Source organism: Lipotes vexillifer, unplaced genomic scaffold (assembly GCF_000442215.2).
Source record: "Lipotes vexillifer unplaced genomic scaffold, Lipotes_vexillifer_v1.1 scaffold518, whole genome shotgun sequence".
Lineage (NCBI taxonomy): Eukaryota > Metazoa > Chordata > Mammalia > Artiodactyla > Lipotidae > Lipotes > Lipotes vexillifer.
In genome coordinates, this window is record NW_006780945.1 from 483,798 (window position 1) to 495,802 (window position 12,005).

General features: G+C 61.9%; 2 protein-coding genes across 2 annotated transcripts in view; one reads left to right on the forward strand and one right to left on the reverse strand.

The window, feature by feature from the left end:
- The window catches only part of UBE2O (ubiquitin conjugating enzyme E2 O), a 53,674-nt gene extending 46,929 nt beyond the window's left edge, over positions 1–6,745 (forward strand). Inside the window, 10 exon segments of the mRNA XM_007454311.1 lie at positions 1–250; positions 626–780; positions 1,027–1,139; positions 1,233–1,361; positions 1,976–2,065; positions 2,828–3,524; positions 3,763–3,899; positions 5,570–5,773; positions 5,871–5,928; positions 6,075–6,745. Coding sequence (XP_007454373.1) covers positions 1–250; positions 626–780; positions 1,027–1,139; positions 1,233–1,361; positions 1,976–2,065; positions 2,828–3,524; positions 3,763–3,899; positions 5,570–5,773; positions 5,871–5,928; positions 6,075–6,745 — 2,504 coding nt within the window.
- A 2,723-nt stretch (positions 6,746–9,468) lies between these two features.
- Positions 9,469–12,005, reverse strand: SPHK1 (sphingosine kinase 1). The gene is made up of 6 exons (XM_007454404.1): positions 11,941–12,005; positions 11,442–11,665; positions 10,954–11,106; positions 10,767–10,861; positions 10,571–10,686; positions 9,469–10,270 (listed from the first exon to the last, which is right to left on the reverse strand). Exons 1-6 carry the CDS (start codon positions 12,003–12,005, stop codon positions 9,469–9,471), a joined length of 1,455 nt encoding a protein of 484 aa, XP_007454466.1.

Sequence of the window (12,005 nt, forward strand, 5' to 3'; positions counted from 1 at the left end):
TGCCCCCCTTCCTGCTGAAGGAGGGCGGGGATGACCGGCTGCACTCGGCCGAGCAGGACGCCGATGACGAGGCCGCCGACGACACAGACGACAGCAGCTCGGTGACCTCCTCCGCCAGCTCCACCACCTCCTCCCAGAGCGGCAGTGGCGCAGGTCGCAGGAAGAGCATCCCCTTGTCCATCAAGAACTTAAAGCGGAAACACAAGCGGAAGAAGAATAAGATCAGTCGTGACTTCAGGCCAGGGGACAGGTGAACTCAGGGGCGCCTCCCTTTCCCGGCCGGGTGTCCAGCCTGAGACCCTCCTGTCCTGCCCCCGCCCTGCTCCCACACGCATGCACACCCAGGCTCACGTGCATGTGGGTGCGCTGGTGGTCTGCAGGCCCCATGAAGGCTCAGGGGTGCCCAGCCGAGATGACGTGGGTGCCTGGGCTTGGCCGGGTGGGAAGGAGGGATCTGGGAGTGGGAGAGGATGGGACGGGGGCCCCTTCCTGGAGGAGATTCCCCGGTGGGGAGACTGTTTCTTCCCTGCTGCCTGATGCTCAGGGTTTCAGGTTACCAAGCCCGCGAGGCGGGGCGGTGGGTAGAGAGCGTAGCTGCCCTTTCCTCACTGGTCCTGCCCTGCAGGGTGGCGGTGGAGGTGGTGACCACGATGACCTCAGCAGACGTGATGTGGCAGGACGGCTCCGTGGAGTGCAACGTCCGCTCCAACGACCTCTTCCCTGTGCACCACCTGGACAACAACGAGTTCTGCCCTGGAGACTTCGTGGTGGACAAGCGAGGTAGAGCCGGGTGGGGCTTGGGAAGAAGGGGCAAGAGGTCTGGGCATCGAGGACACTCCCCTTGGACGCTGGCTCACCCTTCTGAAGACTCGGGGAGCCTTTCTGGCCTGCACTGACCGAGCCAGGGAAGCAGTGGGTTCTGGGCCCTGTTGTGGTTGACGTGCAGTGGGTGGGTGGCAGGTGGCACCGCCAGGGCGCCTTAGCTAGTCATGCGCCCCCGCCCCCCCCTCCCCACTGGGTCCCCAGTCCAGAGCTGTCCGGACCCTGCTGTCTACGGCGTGGTGCAGTCTGGGGACCACGTGGGCCGCACCTGCATGGTGAAATGGTTCAAGCTGCGGCCGAGTGGGGACGACGTGGAGGTGAGCGGGTGCTGCCCCCACGTCTCCTTCAGGGTGGGCTCTGGTGGGCTGGATGTAGGGCCCCTGGGCTCACGACCAGCCATCCTTCCCCAGCTGATTGGAGAGGAGGAAGATGTGAGCGTCTACGACATTGCCGATCACCCTGACTTTCGGTTCCGCACGACCGATATTGTTATCCGAATTGGCAACACTGAGGATGGAGGGCCTCACAGGGAGGATGAGGTACGAGCGCCCTGGCCTGTGTCAGCTGCAGTACCTGATGGTGCCACCAGGTGGCACCAGGAGCCGAGACCTGCAAGTCCTTTGGGCTGCGTGTCCGCCCCAAGCGCCTTCCCCAGGAGAGCGGCTGCCGGCAGTGGGGCTGCTCAGTCCGAACACCTGCACGAGGACTGACCTGCCTGCCGGGCTCAGGCCTCGTTCACACAGCTGCTCCCTGGGCCTATTAGAGAAGCCCATTCCTGTCCTCCGTGCCACGAGCGTGGTGTCAGGTGCTACAGGAGCACAGGAGAGGCCTGGGGAGGTGGCCTCTGAGCTGGGCCCTGGAGCCCAAGTGGGGACACGGGGTGGGGTTGGGCAGATTCCAGACAGAGGAAGAGTGGGGACGAGAGTCCCGAGGCTGGAAGCCCGGAGAGACCAGGGTGCTGTGAGCGGGAAGGGAGTGGGTGGGGGGCTCAGTGGACGGCAAGCATTGGGGGTGTTTCAACCAAAGGGTCCCATGCTCGAGTTACTCACGGTGGTCTCTGGCTGGTGCCCACATCCCTTCTGTTCTCATGGCCTTGCCCCTGCCCTCACCCTTGGGGAGCTGCACCTTTGACCCTGTCCCATTTGCCCTGCAGCCGTCAGTTGGCCAGGTGGCCCGCGTGGACATCAGCAGCAAGGTGGAGGTGGTGTGGGCTGATAACTCAAAGACCATCATCCTGCCCCAGGTGAGCCCCTGCAGAGCCTCCTCGCGGCTCCAGACCGTGGCAGCCGGGCCGGGAGCTCAGATCTTCCTGGCCAGGGAGTCTGCTTTGGGGGAGGAAGGTCTCAGGGAAAGGAAAGGCAGTGTTACACGCAGAGCCCCGGGGTGAGAGAGTCAGGAAAGCAGAGAGGCAGCCTACAGCTGGATTGCCAGTCGTGTGTAGATTTTCTCAGACCTCCCAGATCTGCCTGGATCCCCATCCACTGTGCTAAGAAAACACAGGTTGCTTCCTTTAAGAAACAGAGCCTTCGCACCAACACTTCTAGGAAAACTTTCACAGATCAGGGAGAGAAAGCAGATGGGTTCTGAGCGGCAGGGCTGTTTTTGACGCTGTTTCTTCACTCCCTTGTTTGAGCTGATGCTCACACCCCAGCTGCCCTCTCCTGGCACCAACGTGGGGTGGGGAAAGGGCTCACCCCTCGTCCAGGAGGCCATTCCAGGGGCAGGAACAGGCTGTGACACGGCCCTGCTGACCAAGTGCACTCAGTGGCCAGGAGGCTGGAACAGGCCTTGGCTGGGCCTTGGGCCCATGGGTGGGGCTGGGGCAGCAGAGATGCCTCTCAGGGGCCTAGGGCCCACCAAGCACAGAGGCCCAGCTGCGGAGGCCAGAGCAGGAAAGGGAGGAAGGGTGGCGTGGCTGCCAAGGCCTCAGGGCGCCATCAGCTCTGAGGGTTGGGGTCTGGGCAGAGCGCCCCTGAATGGCCCGCGCCCCGTCTCCCCCCACCAGCACCTGTACAACATCGAGTCTGAGATCGAGGAGTCAGACTATGACTCGGTAGAAGGCAGCACCAGTGGGGCGTCCTCGGATGAGTGGGAGGATGACAGTGACAGCTGGGAGACGGACAATGGGCTGGTGGAGGACGAGCACCCCAAGATAGAGGAGCCCCCCATCCCAGCCGCCGAGCAGCCAGCGGCCCCTGAGGAGGACAAGGGAGTGGTGATCAGCGAGGAGGCTGCCACGGCCGCCATCCAGGGAGCCGTGGCCATGGCCACCCCTGTGGCTGGGCTGATGGAGAAGGCTGGCAAGGATGGGCCCCCGAAGAGCTTCCGGGAGTTGAAAGAGGCCATCAAGATCCTGGAGAGCCTCAAGAACATGACCGTGGAGCAGCTTCTGACAGGCTCGCCCACCTCCCCCACGGCGGAGCCGGAGAAGCCGACGCGGGAAAAGAAGTTTCTGGACGACATCAAGAAGCTGCAGGAAAACCTCAGGAAGACCCTGGACAACGTGGCCATCGCAGAGGAGGAGAAGATGGAGGCGGTGCCGGACACCGAGCGCAAGGAGGACAGGCCCGAGGCGCAGTCGCCCGTGAAGGCCGAGTGGCCCAGCGAGACCCCGGTGCTCTGCCAGCAGTGCGGCGGCAAGCCCGGGGTCACCTTCACCAGCGCCAAGGGCGAGGTCTTCTCGGTGCTGGAGTTCGCGCCCTGTGAGTTCGCCCCGTGTGGGCTCCAGATCTGGAGGCCAGGTGGCTGGCCCCTGGCTGCCGCCCAGGGCGGGGGAGCCGTTTCCCTGGCCTGGGCACCGGTCCCCATGCCAGGAGAGGAGGGCAGGGAGCATGTGGGTTCATCCACCTGTCGGGGGAGCGCTCCCAGCGGCCGCTGCACCTCCAGGTGGAGTTCCCAGGCCTCACCCTGAGGAACTGACCACTCTCTTTCCCCCTCTAGCAAATCACTCTTTTAAGAAAATTGAGTTCCAGCCTCCAGAAGCCAAGAAGTTCTTCAGCACGGTGCGGAAGGAGATGGCCCTGCTGGCTACCTCGCTGCCCGACGGCATCATGGTCAAGACCTTCGAGGACAGAATGGCAAGTAGCCGGGTGCGGCCGTGCTGTGTGGGCGCCTGGTGCGGGCCGGGCCTGGGGACCCCCGGGCGCCCGAGAGGCTGCAGCCGCGGCGACTCCTTACAGGGCAAGACAGGCTCCGCCGGGGGAGCCACACGGCTGGCAAGAGTCCCACGCGTGTGTCTAGACCAGATGGTCGTCCTTTTAAAAGTTAGCTTAAGATTGTAATGATCATCTGACTCTTCTCTCGTTTTTTGAAAAATTAGAACATTGTAGAAAAAGTCGTAGTTGCCTTTGACCAATCCTCACCCTGCCCCCGCGGGCCATGACTTCAGGAGTTTCATGGGTCTCCTTCTAGGTGACCTGCTTCTGTGTTTACATGTTCGTGCGTCTCCATAAACCAGACTCTCTTGTAGGATTTGTTCTATACGAATAGCCCATCGTCATACACATCACCTATAACTTTTTTTTTTTCAGTCAACAGGGTAATTTTTGAGACCTACCCATGTTGATTCACACTGATGTAGGTCATTGCTTTTTAGCTACAGGACAGTACAGCCTCCCGTGGCCACGTCACACTCCATTTGCCACTTCTCTGTGACCTGGGCCCCCTGTTTTGAGTCATGCTGGTGGAGGCGTGTGAGCGCCTCCTTGTTTGTTCCAGAAATGAGTGAGCGTGGTCCATCTGCCACCTTATTTGTTCAGCAGACCTTCACTGGGCCTTGCTGTGTGCCAGGCACCATGCGAGACACTGAATTTGGGTCCGAGTGAGGCCTCAGCTCCAGCCCAGGCCTGGAGGAAGGGGCCAGAGGAAAGGGACCACAAAGAGAGGCACTGTTGAAATGGGCCTGCAGGCGGCCAGAAACCCCAGGGCAGGGCCAGGAGCGCGTGCGTGGTTAGGGCTGCTCCAGGTTCTTGATGATGCTTTTAGTTTTCCTTGGGTTTTAGTAAAATTCCTTTTGAAAATTCCAGCCCATCTCAGCTCTGCCGATGGAAGAACTCTTTTGTTCACTTTCTACCCAAATCTCACTCAGAGGGAAAGGGAAATCGTGTGTTATCTTGAGGCCCACAGCGTGGCTCCAGTCCCAAGTACACGAGAGGATTCCGTCACTCCAGCTCATCCTTGGCCCTAGCCGGCTCTCAGCTTGTTGCTCACCCGGCACGTTGCCCTGGCGATGGTCCCCCCTACCCCGACAGTCAGTGTGGATCTCTGGTGTCTGTGGAGAGTCTCCTTGATGACTTACAGCCTGAGTTTCTAGTGGTCTCCCAGCATTTTCCCCGACTTCAGTTCCTCTCATCCTCCTAGTCCCCTAAAAGCAAGTGCAGCCTTGCCATCCTGGAATGTTCTTTCATCTTCTGATGGGTTGTAATTGTTGCTTGCTTCACTGGGGGGGTGGGGGTGGGGGTGGTGCTGTTTGGAGGAATTCAACTTACAAGTGATGACTTATAAGGAAAAAAACCTGGTAGGATACAGACTGGCTTAGAAAATTCTTTTTGTGCCAGGAGTTAAAAGATGCCAAGCAGGTCTGTGCAGAGATGTTTGCGTTTAGCTTCTCTGTTGCTGGCAGTGTCTGGAGTCCCAGGGGGCTGCTCCTGCTGGAGCCGCACAGCGCCCTGGAAAAGATCACATCCAGCTGCCCCGTGTGGAAGCCCCATCGCCAACCTCATCCTTCCCTCCCTCCCTCCCCCTCTAGGACCTCTTCTCGGCCCTAATCAAGGGCCCCACTCGCACCCCCTACGAGGACGGCCTCTACCTGTTTGACATCCAGCTCCCCAACATCTACCCAGCTGTGCCCCCCCACTTCTGCTACCTCTCCCAGTGCAGTGGCCGTCTGAACCCCAACCTGTATGACAATGGGAAGGTGTGCGTCAGCCTCCTGGGCACCTGGATTGGAAAGGTGGGTACGGTGCCGGCACCTGGTCAGCACTGGGGGAGGCCAGTCTGGACAGGTGTCTGGGACAGAGTTGATCGATGGCACTGTGTGTGTGTTTTAGGGGACAGAGAGGTGGACGAGCAAATCCAGCCTTCTCCAGGTGCTCATCTCCATCCAAGGTACGGTGGGCGGGGCCAGGGGTGGTGACAGGGCTGCTGGAGGGCACAGTGACTCTGGCTTTTGCGTCCCCCACCTCCTGTCTGTAGCTCTGGCCTCCTCTCGGGGGTTGAGATCGGGCGGGCCTGATGGGCTTCTCCTCCCGCAGGTCTAATCCTGGTGAATGAACCGTACTACAACGAAGCCGGCTTTGACAGCGACCGCGGCCTACAGGAGGGCTATGAGAACAGTCGCTGCTACAACGAGATGGCGCTCATCCGCGTGGTGCAGTCCATGACCCAGCTGGTGCGGCGGCCGCCCGAGGTCTTCGAGCAGGAGATCCGGCAGCACTTTGGTACTGGCGGCTGGCGGCTGGTGAACCGCATTGAGTCCTGGCTGGAAACCCACGCCCTGCTGGAGAGGGCCCAAGCGCTGCCCAACGGGCTTCCCAAGGACAGTAGCTCGCCAGAGCCGCCAGCTGTGGCCGAGCTCTCAGACTACGGCCGAGAAGAACCTGAGGACGGAGGGCTGGCCCCTGGAGAGGCCTCCCAGGGCTCAGACTCGGAGGGTGGCGCGCAGGGCCCGGCCTCAGCCAGCAGGGACCGCACAGACCAGACTTCGGAGGCAGCGCCTGACGCCTCAGTGCCACCCAGTGTCAAACCAAAGAAGCGGAGAAAGAGCTACCGGAGCTTCTTGCCTGAGAAGAGTGGCTACCCTGACATCGGCTTCCCCCTCTTCCCGCTTTCTAAGGGTTTCATCAAGAGCATCCGGGGGGTCCTGATGCACTTCCGGGCTGCTCTGATGGAGGCGGGCATGCCCGAGAGCCTGGAGGACAAGTAGTCAGCCAGCCCTGGAGGAAGGAGCGTCGCCGCGGGGAGAGGCCAGCTGCTGCCTGCTCACTCCCTCCCCTGGAACCTCCCCTCTTCCCTTTCCTCCTCTGTCCCCAGTGCAAGCCCCACCCATTGCCCTTTTCTTCCCAAGGTGAGTTTGATGCTGAAGTGCAGGACGTTTCTTGAGATGCTGCATTTCCAGCAAGCGGGATCCCCGTGGCAAAGAAAATCTGAACCCTGTTGCTGATTTTCCACCTGTCACCCCAGGCAGGGTGTCCCAGCACTTCCTCCCTCGCCATCTCCACCTCAGGTCGGAGGTGGGCCTTTCGTGGGGGCTGACGCGGGGGAACTCGGGGCCCAGGTGTGTGCGGACCCGCGGGACCGGACCCGTGGGACGAGTGGACGTGCCTTGCATGAAGTGTGGGTTGCTCCAGCGGTTCCCCGGTCCCCTTTGTCCTCTTCAGTCCCACTGTAGCTTCCTAGTGTCCCAGGCCCTCCTGCTGCCACCACCAACCGCCTCCTCCCTCATCTCCCAGTACCAACACTCTCCCTTGGGAGTTGTAGCTGCCGTCACACACAGAGCAGACTCCTGGCTCTGCTCTGGCCCATTTACGCAGGAGAGCCTTCAGGCCTGTTGAACTCACTCTCTAAGAGAGGTTGGGACCAGGCTGGGTTCAGGGTGACCCCTAGGAGAGGTGGTGGCCCTCACACACTGACATGGAGTGAGGACCAGGGAGCTGCTGGGAAAGAAACAGCTGTAGGTGCCTTGCTCTTCCTGTCCCACGGGGCCTTGCGGGGCCTTGCACATCTGCTCCCCCGCTCAGCCCCATCCCAGGGCCCCGGGAGGCAGCAGCACAGACAAGGCCAGGGCAAGTGCCAGGGCCCCTCCTGTAGACTGTGCCCCTCCCACTATCAAATGCTAACGCTGGGAGGCGGCATATAGCTCCCTGAACACAGCGAGCCAGCCATCTCTCTCCCGGAGGATGAGAGCGAGGCCTGTCAGCCCTTCACTTACAAGCTGCAGGCTCAATGTGGGAGAGAGGCGGCCGGCAGGCTTCTCCCTCGCAGAGACGGGCCCAGAGGTTTACAAGTTTTCTAAGCGTTTGATAATGTGAAGCTCCAGTTGAATAGGATGCTGTTGAGCACATTGCAGCTGTGTAATTTTGGTGTATGTATGTAATATTTAAGATTGAAAGAAAATAAATCTCAAAAGCAAAGATATCAACTCTTACTAGGAAAAAAAAAAAGACAAAATAAGAAGCCAAAGCATGATGCGTCTTGTCCGCCTTACGCTGGATCCACACCTGCGCTGCCTCACCCGCGCGGGCGGCCGGCAGCAGCGCGGGGAAGGGCAGGGCCAGAGCCGGTGTCTTGTTCGAGGATCACCCGGGGTGACTGCCGCCGGGGCTGTGCTTCCCGGTGCGTTGTTCGTGTGGAGATGTGAATGCCTACTGCTTAAGATACCTGTATAAAGTGCGGTGTGATTAAACTTTTTTTTTACTTGCATTTTTTTTTGGTTTGGCTCATTACAATGTACAAAAAAGACAAGGTGGCACCATTAAACCTGCCTCTGCCATCCATCCGGCTCTGTTGCCTTTCTTCCCCTTGGGGGCACCTCACACACCCTCCCCAGGGGAAGGAAAAATCCCTATTGCTGGGGAGGCTCGAGGCAGCGGCACCTTCCCCTCCCGGCCTGCTTCTGCGCCTCCGCGTCTCCCGTCCGGGGGGACTCACGGGGGCCGGGAGATGAGGGTCTAGGAGTTCAGCGGGTCGGTGCTCTCGCCTCTGAGCAGGGCCCGTGTCCTGTCCCTCAAGAGCCACCTTTCGGCAGTGCGTCAGCCGTAGCCGTGGCCCCCGGGGGCCCGTGACTGACCAGTTGCACCGGTTCAGCTCCTTCCAGATGCTGGGGGAGCTGACTTGGCAGCACCTGGCCTGGGCTTGAAGCCAAAAGGGTTCCCCGCTTGGAACGGGTAGCATCTGCCCCTCCCTGCTGCTTCCTTTTAACCCCTGCCCACCACTCCCCCACAAGGACGGGCTGGAGGAGGGCAGGGGAGGCTGAGGGAGCCCTAGATTCCTCCAGCCACCTGCCATCTTGACCTCTGTTGCTCCTTGCCAGTTTTCCTCAGTGCGCCTAACTCGGAGGCATTTTCTCTTTTCGCTGAGACCCGCTGGCCGTGTGGCCCTAGGTAAGACATACTCGCTCTGAGCCTCAGTCTTCCCGCTTGTGCGAAGAGGCAGTTGGCTCCAGGCCAGATGTGGCATAATCATCACTGGGGCAGGGCCCCACCCCTACAAAAGCAGCCGGGACCCGCTCCGATCCTGTGCCCACCACCAAAATGACTCCCCAGAGGCCAATACCATGTGCACTGCCCCATCCAGGAGGGACCATTGGGCATCATGTTAAATTCTAGAGGCCTGGAAGAAGCAAGACCCCACTCTCCCCAACCCCTAGGATAAGACCAGTAGGCTGGGAATGTTGCTTTATTTGGATTTGATTCAGGGGGTGGGGCTCCCAAAACAAAACACGGTGGCCTCCACGCTCCTAGCCCAGCACCTCATCCTGGCCTTTGGTGGGCAGAGCCATCCTTCCCAGCCTTCTCCAGGAGTCTTCCTCCTCCTCCCGGCCGGCCACGTGAGCTGTGGACAGGCCCTCCGGTCCCTGGGGTGGGAGGGAGGGGCCTAAGCTCAGAGTAAACCAAGCAGACAGGCTAAGGCACCGCAAGGCCCGCGGAGTCATAAGTGCTCCGCTGGAGGTGGCCTCTGGCTGGGCGAGGCCTGTGGCTCCAGAGGGGGTGGGGACTCCCTGCAGCCACTGACCATCCAGAAGAAGTGTGGGTGCACCTGGCCCTGCACAGCCTCGCTGATCATCAGTTCCCCGTCCACAGCAAACACACCCTGCGCGTCCTTGGGTTCCAGGCGGAAAGCAACCACGGGCACGTACACCAAGTGGGGACAGTCACACTCCATGTGCCTGCCTTTCTCCATGGCCAGAAAGAGGCGCAGCAGCGTGGCCCGAGACACACCTGCCCGCACATAGAACAAGTGCATAGTGCCGGCCGCGCCGCGGCCCATGGGCGCAGCAAACATCTCACTGCCCAGGTGTGAGTGCAGCAGTGCCAGCACCAGCACAAAGTCCTGCTCCGGCACCACTGTCCAGTGAGAGGGCACTGCCTCCTCCAGGGGCACCAGGTGGGCGTCCACAGGGCCCTGCTGGGCCTGCTGGGCCCGAGCGGGGCAGGGGGGCATCTTGGAGACCACCGTTTCTACAGGGAGGTAGGCCAGGGAGCCCTGGTAGGTGCGCAGGGCCGCCAGGCGCAGGAAGGTGCCCAGAGTGAAGCGCATCTCACCCAGGCGCCGAAACTTCTCACTCTCCAGATCCACGTCAGCGATGAAACCCCAAGCCAGGCTGAGCACGGAGAAGAGGCGCTGCCCGGAGGCCGTCTGCAGGGACAGCAGATCCATGGGCGCCAGCAGCCGGCGGCACAGCAGCCGGGTGCAGTTGGTCAGGAGGTCTTCATTAGTCACCTGCTCGTAGCTGCAGAGGGAGAAGTCAGATGGGGAGGGCAGGAGCCCTCACACGTCCTCCCCTTCCTCCTCCTGGGGAGTTGGGGCGGGCGAAGTGACACTGAGTCCCTAGGGAGTTGGCAGGAGTGACAGATGGAGCAGGTGGAGGCAGCAGCTGGAGTCACGGAGAGGGCCCCCCAGACGGAGGGGCCGACGCTCCAGAGAAGAGGGCGTGGAAGTTAGCCCTGCGCATGGTAACTTACAAAAGAAAGCCTGGCAGTAGGGCGGCACTGAGGGGAAACTGAGGGCCACTGTGGCCCTGGGCTCTCACCCGGCATAATGGTTCACAGAAGCGGCCAGTGCATTGCCAGAGCCGGCTGGGAGGCTACACAGGGGCTTCTGGATGGCGGTCTCCCAGTCAGGCCGCTCCATGAGCCCGTTCACCACCTGTTGGAGCGCAGGTGGCCTCAGCCTGGGAAGCACCCCACCCCCACGACCCAGGCCCAGCCTCCCGGTGCGGGCCTCACCTCATGCATCAACCCGTCTCCAGACATGACCACCAGCGCGTCCCAACGTCCCAGGTCCTCCGCCCGCACCAGCTCCCGGGCGTGGTTCCGCCGCTCTGCGGAGAGACCAGCGCGGCTATCACGGCGGGGGCTGGGGTGGGGTCCCTGGCTGGGGATGCTCCCTGCACCCCCGCGGGGAGACACTCACCAGTGAGCGTCAGCGTGAAGGAGACATCGGCCTGGGCCAGCAGGGGCTGCACGTGGCTCCGGAAGAGCTGCAGGGCTTTGCCCTTGCCCCCGCGCGGATTTAACAGCACCAGCACTCGGCAGGGCCTTGGGAGCGGGTTCCGGGAGCCGCCCGCTGTAAAGACAAACCCGGACCGGCCACTAGGGGGCAGACGATCACAGCAGGGGCACTGGGGTGGAAATGCTGTGCGTGAAACCCAGGAGTAACTGATCCAACAGTCCGACCAGAGGCAGGGGCCTCCAGTGGTGGGGAGCTCCAGCGGCAGCCCCGCGCTCCTCACCCGGCCAGCTTGGCTTGGCTCAGGCTCGGCCCGCTTCCGGTCTCGTCGGGAAAAGTGCTTCTCTCGGGCGTCCCCAGCCTCTTTTTCGTTCAGCTGACTCGGGCCAACCTTCCTCTCGAGGGAGAGAAGGGATCCCCCTACAGGCCTTCCCCGCCAGGCCCCCACAAACCTGCATCCATAACCTCGACCCGTGGCCCCCGCTGCCAGGGGGTCCCCGGCGCTGTCGGGGCGCTGTCCGCGGCGGCGGCTCCTGCCTTCAGCTCCTTATCGGTGCTGCCCAGGCGGGCGTCTTGGTGCCGGCTGTGGGGCTCGCCCTCCCCGCCCGGAGCCGGGGCTGTAGGGGCACCCGTGTCATTCCCTGCGGTTGCCGGATCTGGGGGAGAGGAGACAGCGCTGGTGGAGTCCGCAGCGGCCCCCTGAGGTGGGGGGCGCCCTGCTAGGTCCTGGGACCACGCGCGGGGGGCCGCGCCTCCGGCATCGCCTAGTTTTCCGAGAGGTCCTGAGAGCCGAGGTCCAGTGCCACCAAGGGCGCTCCCGTCCTAGAACTGAGCTCCCACCCCCAGAGGTAAAGGGTCTCTTCCTGAGGGGCTTTCTTTCCTGGGGCCTCGGGTTCCGGCCCGACGATGAGTCAGAGCCCCGTGGCTCTCTCCGGGGGATCAGGTCCTCACCCCCTGGGCGCTGCCAGGGGGAGGGGAGTCCAGTTGCGTGAAAATCCCAGAACGTGAGTGGACAT

What these genes read in the sequence shown, in the direction of transcription:
- SPHK1 (XM_007454404.1), bottom strand. Translation starts at nt 12,005, where the DNA reads ATGTCCACTCACGTTCTGGGATTTTCACGCAACTGGACTCCCCTCCCC. An exon ending in GGTCGAGGTTATGGATGCAG is followed by an intron (nt 11,107 to 11,441) that starts GTTTGTGGGGGC and finishes TTGTCTTTACAG; the next exon opens with CGGGCGGCTCCCGGAACCCG. An exon ending in CTTCACGCTGACGCTCACTG is followed by an intron (nt 10,862 to 10,953) that starts GTGAGTGTCTCC and finishes GTCTCTCCGCAG; the next exon opens with AGCGGCGGAACCACGCCCGG.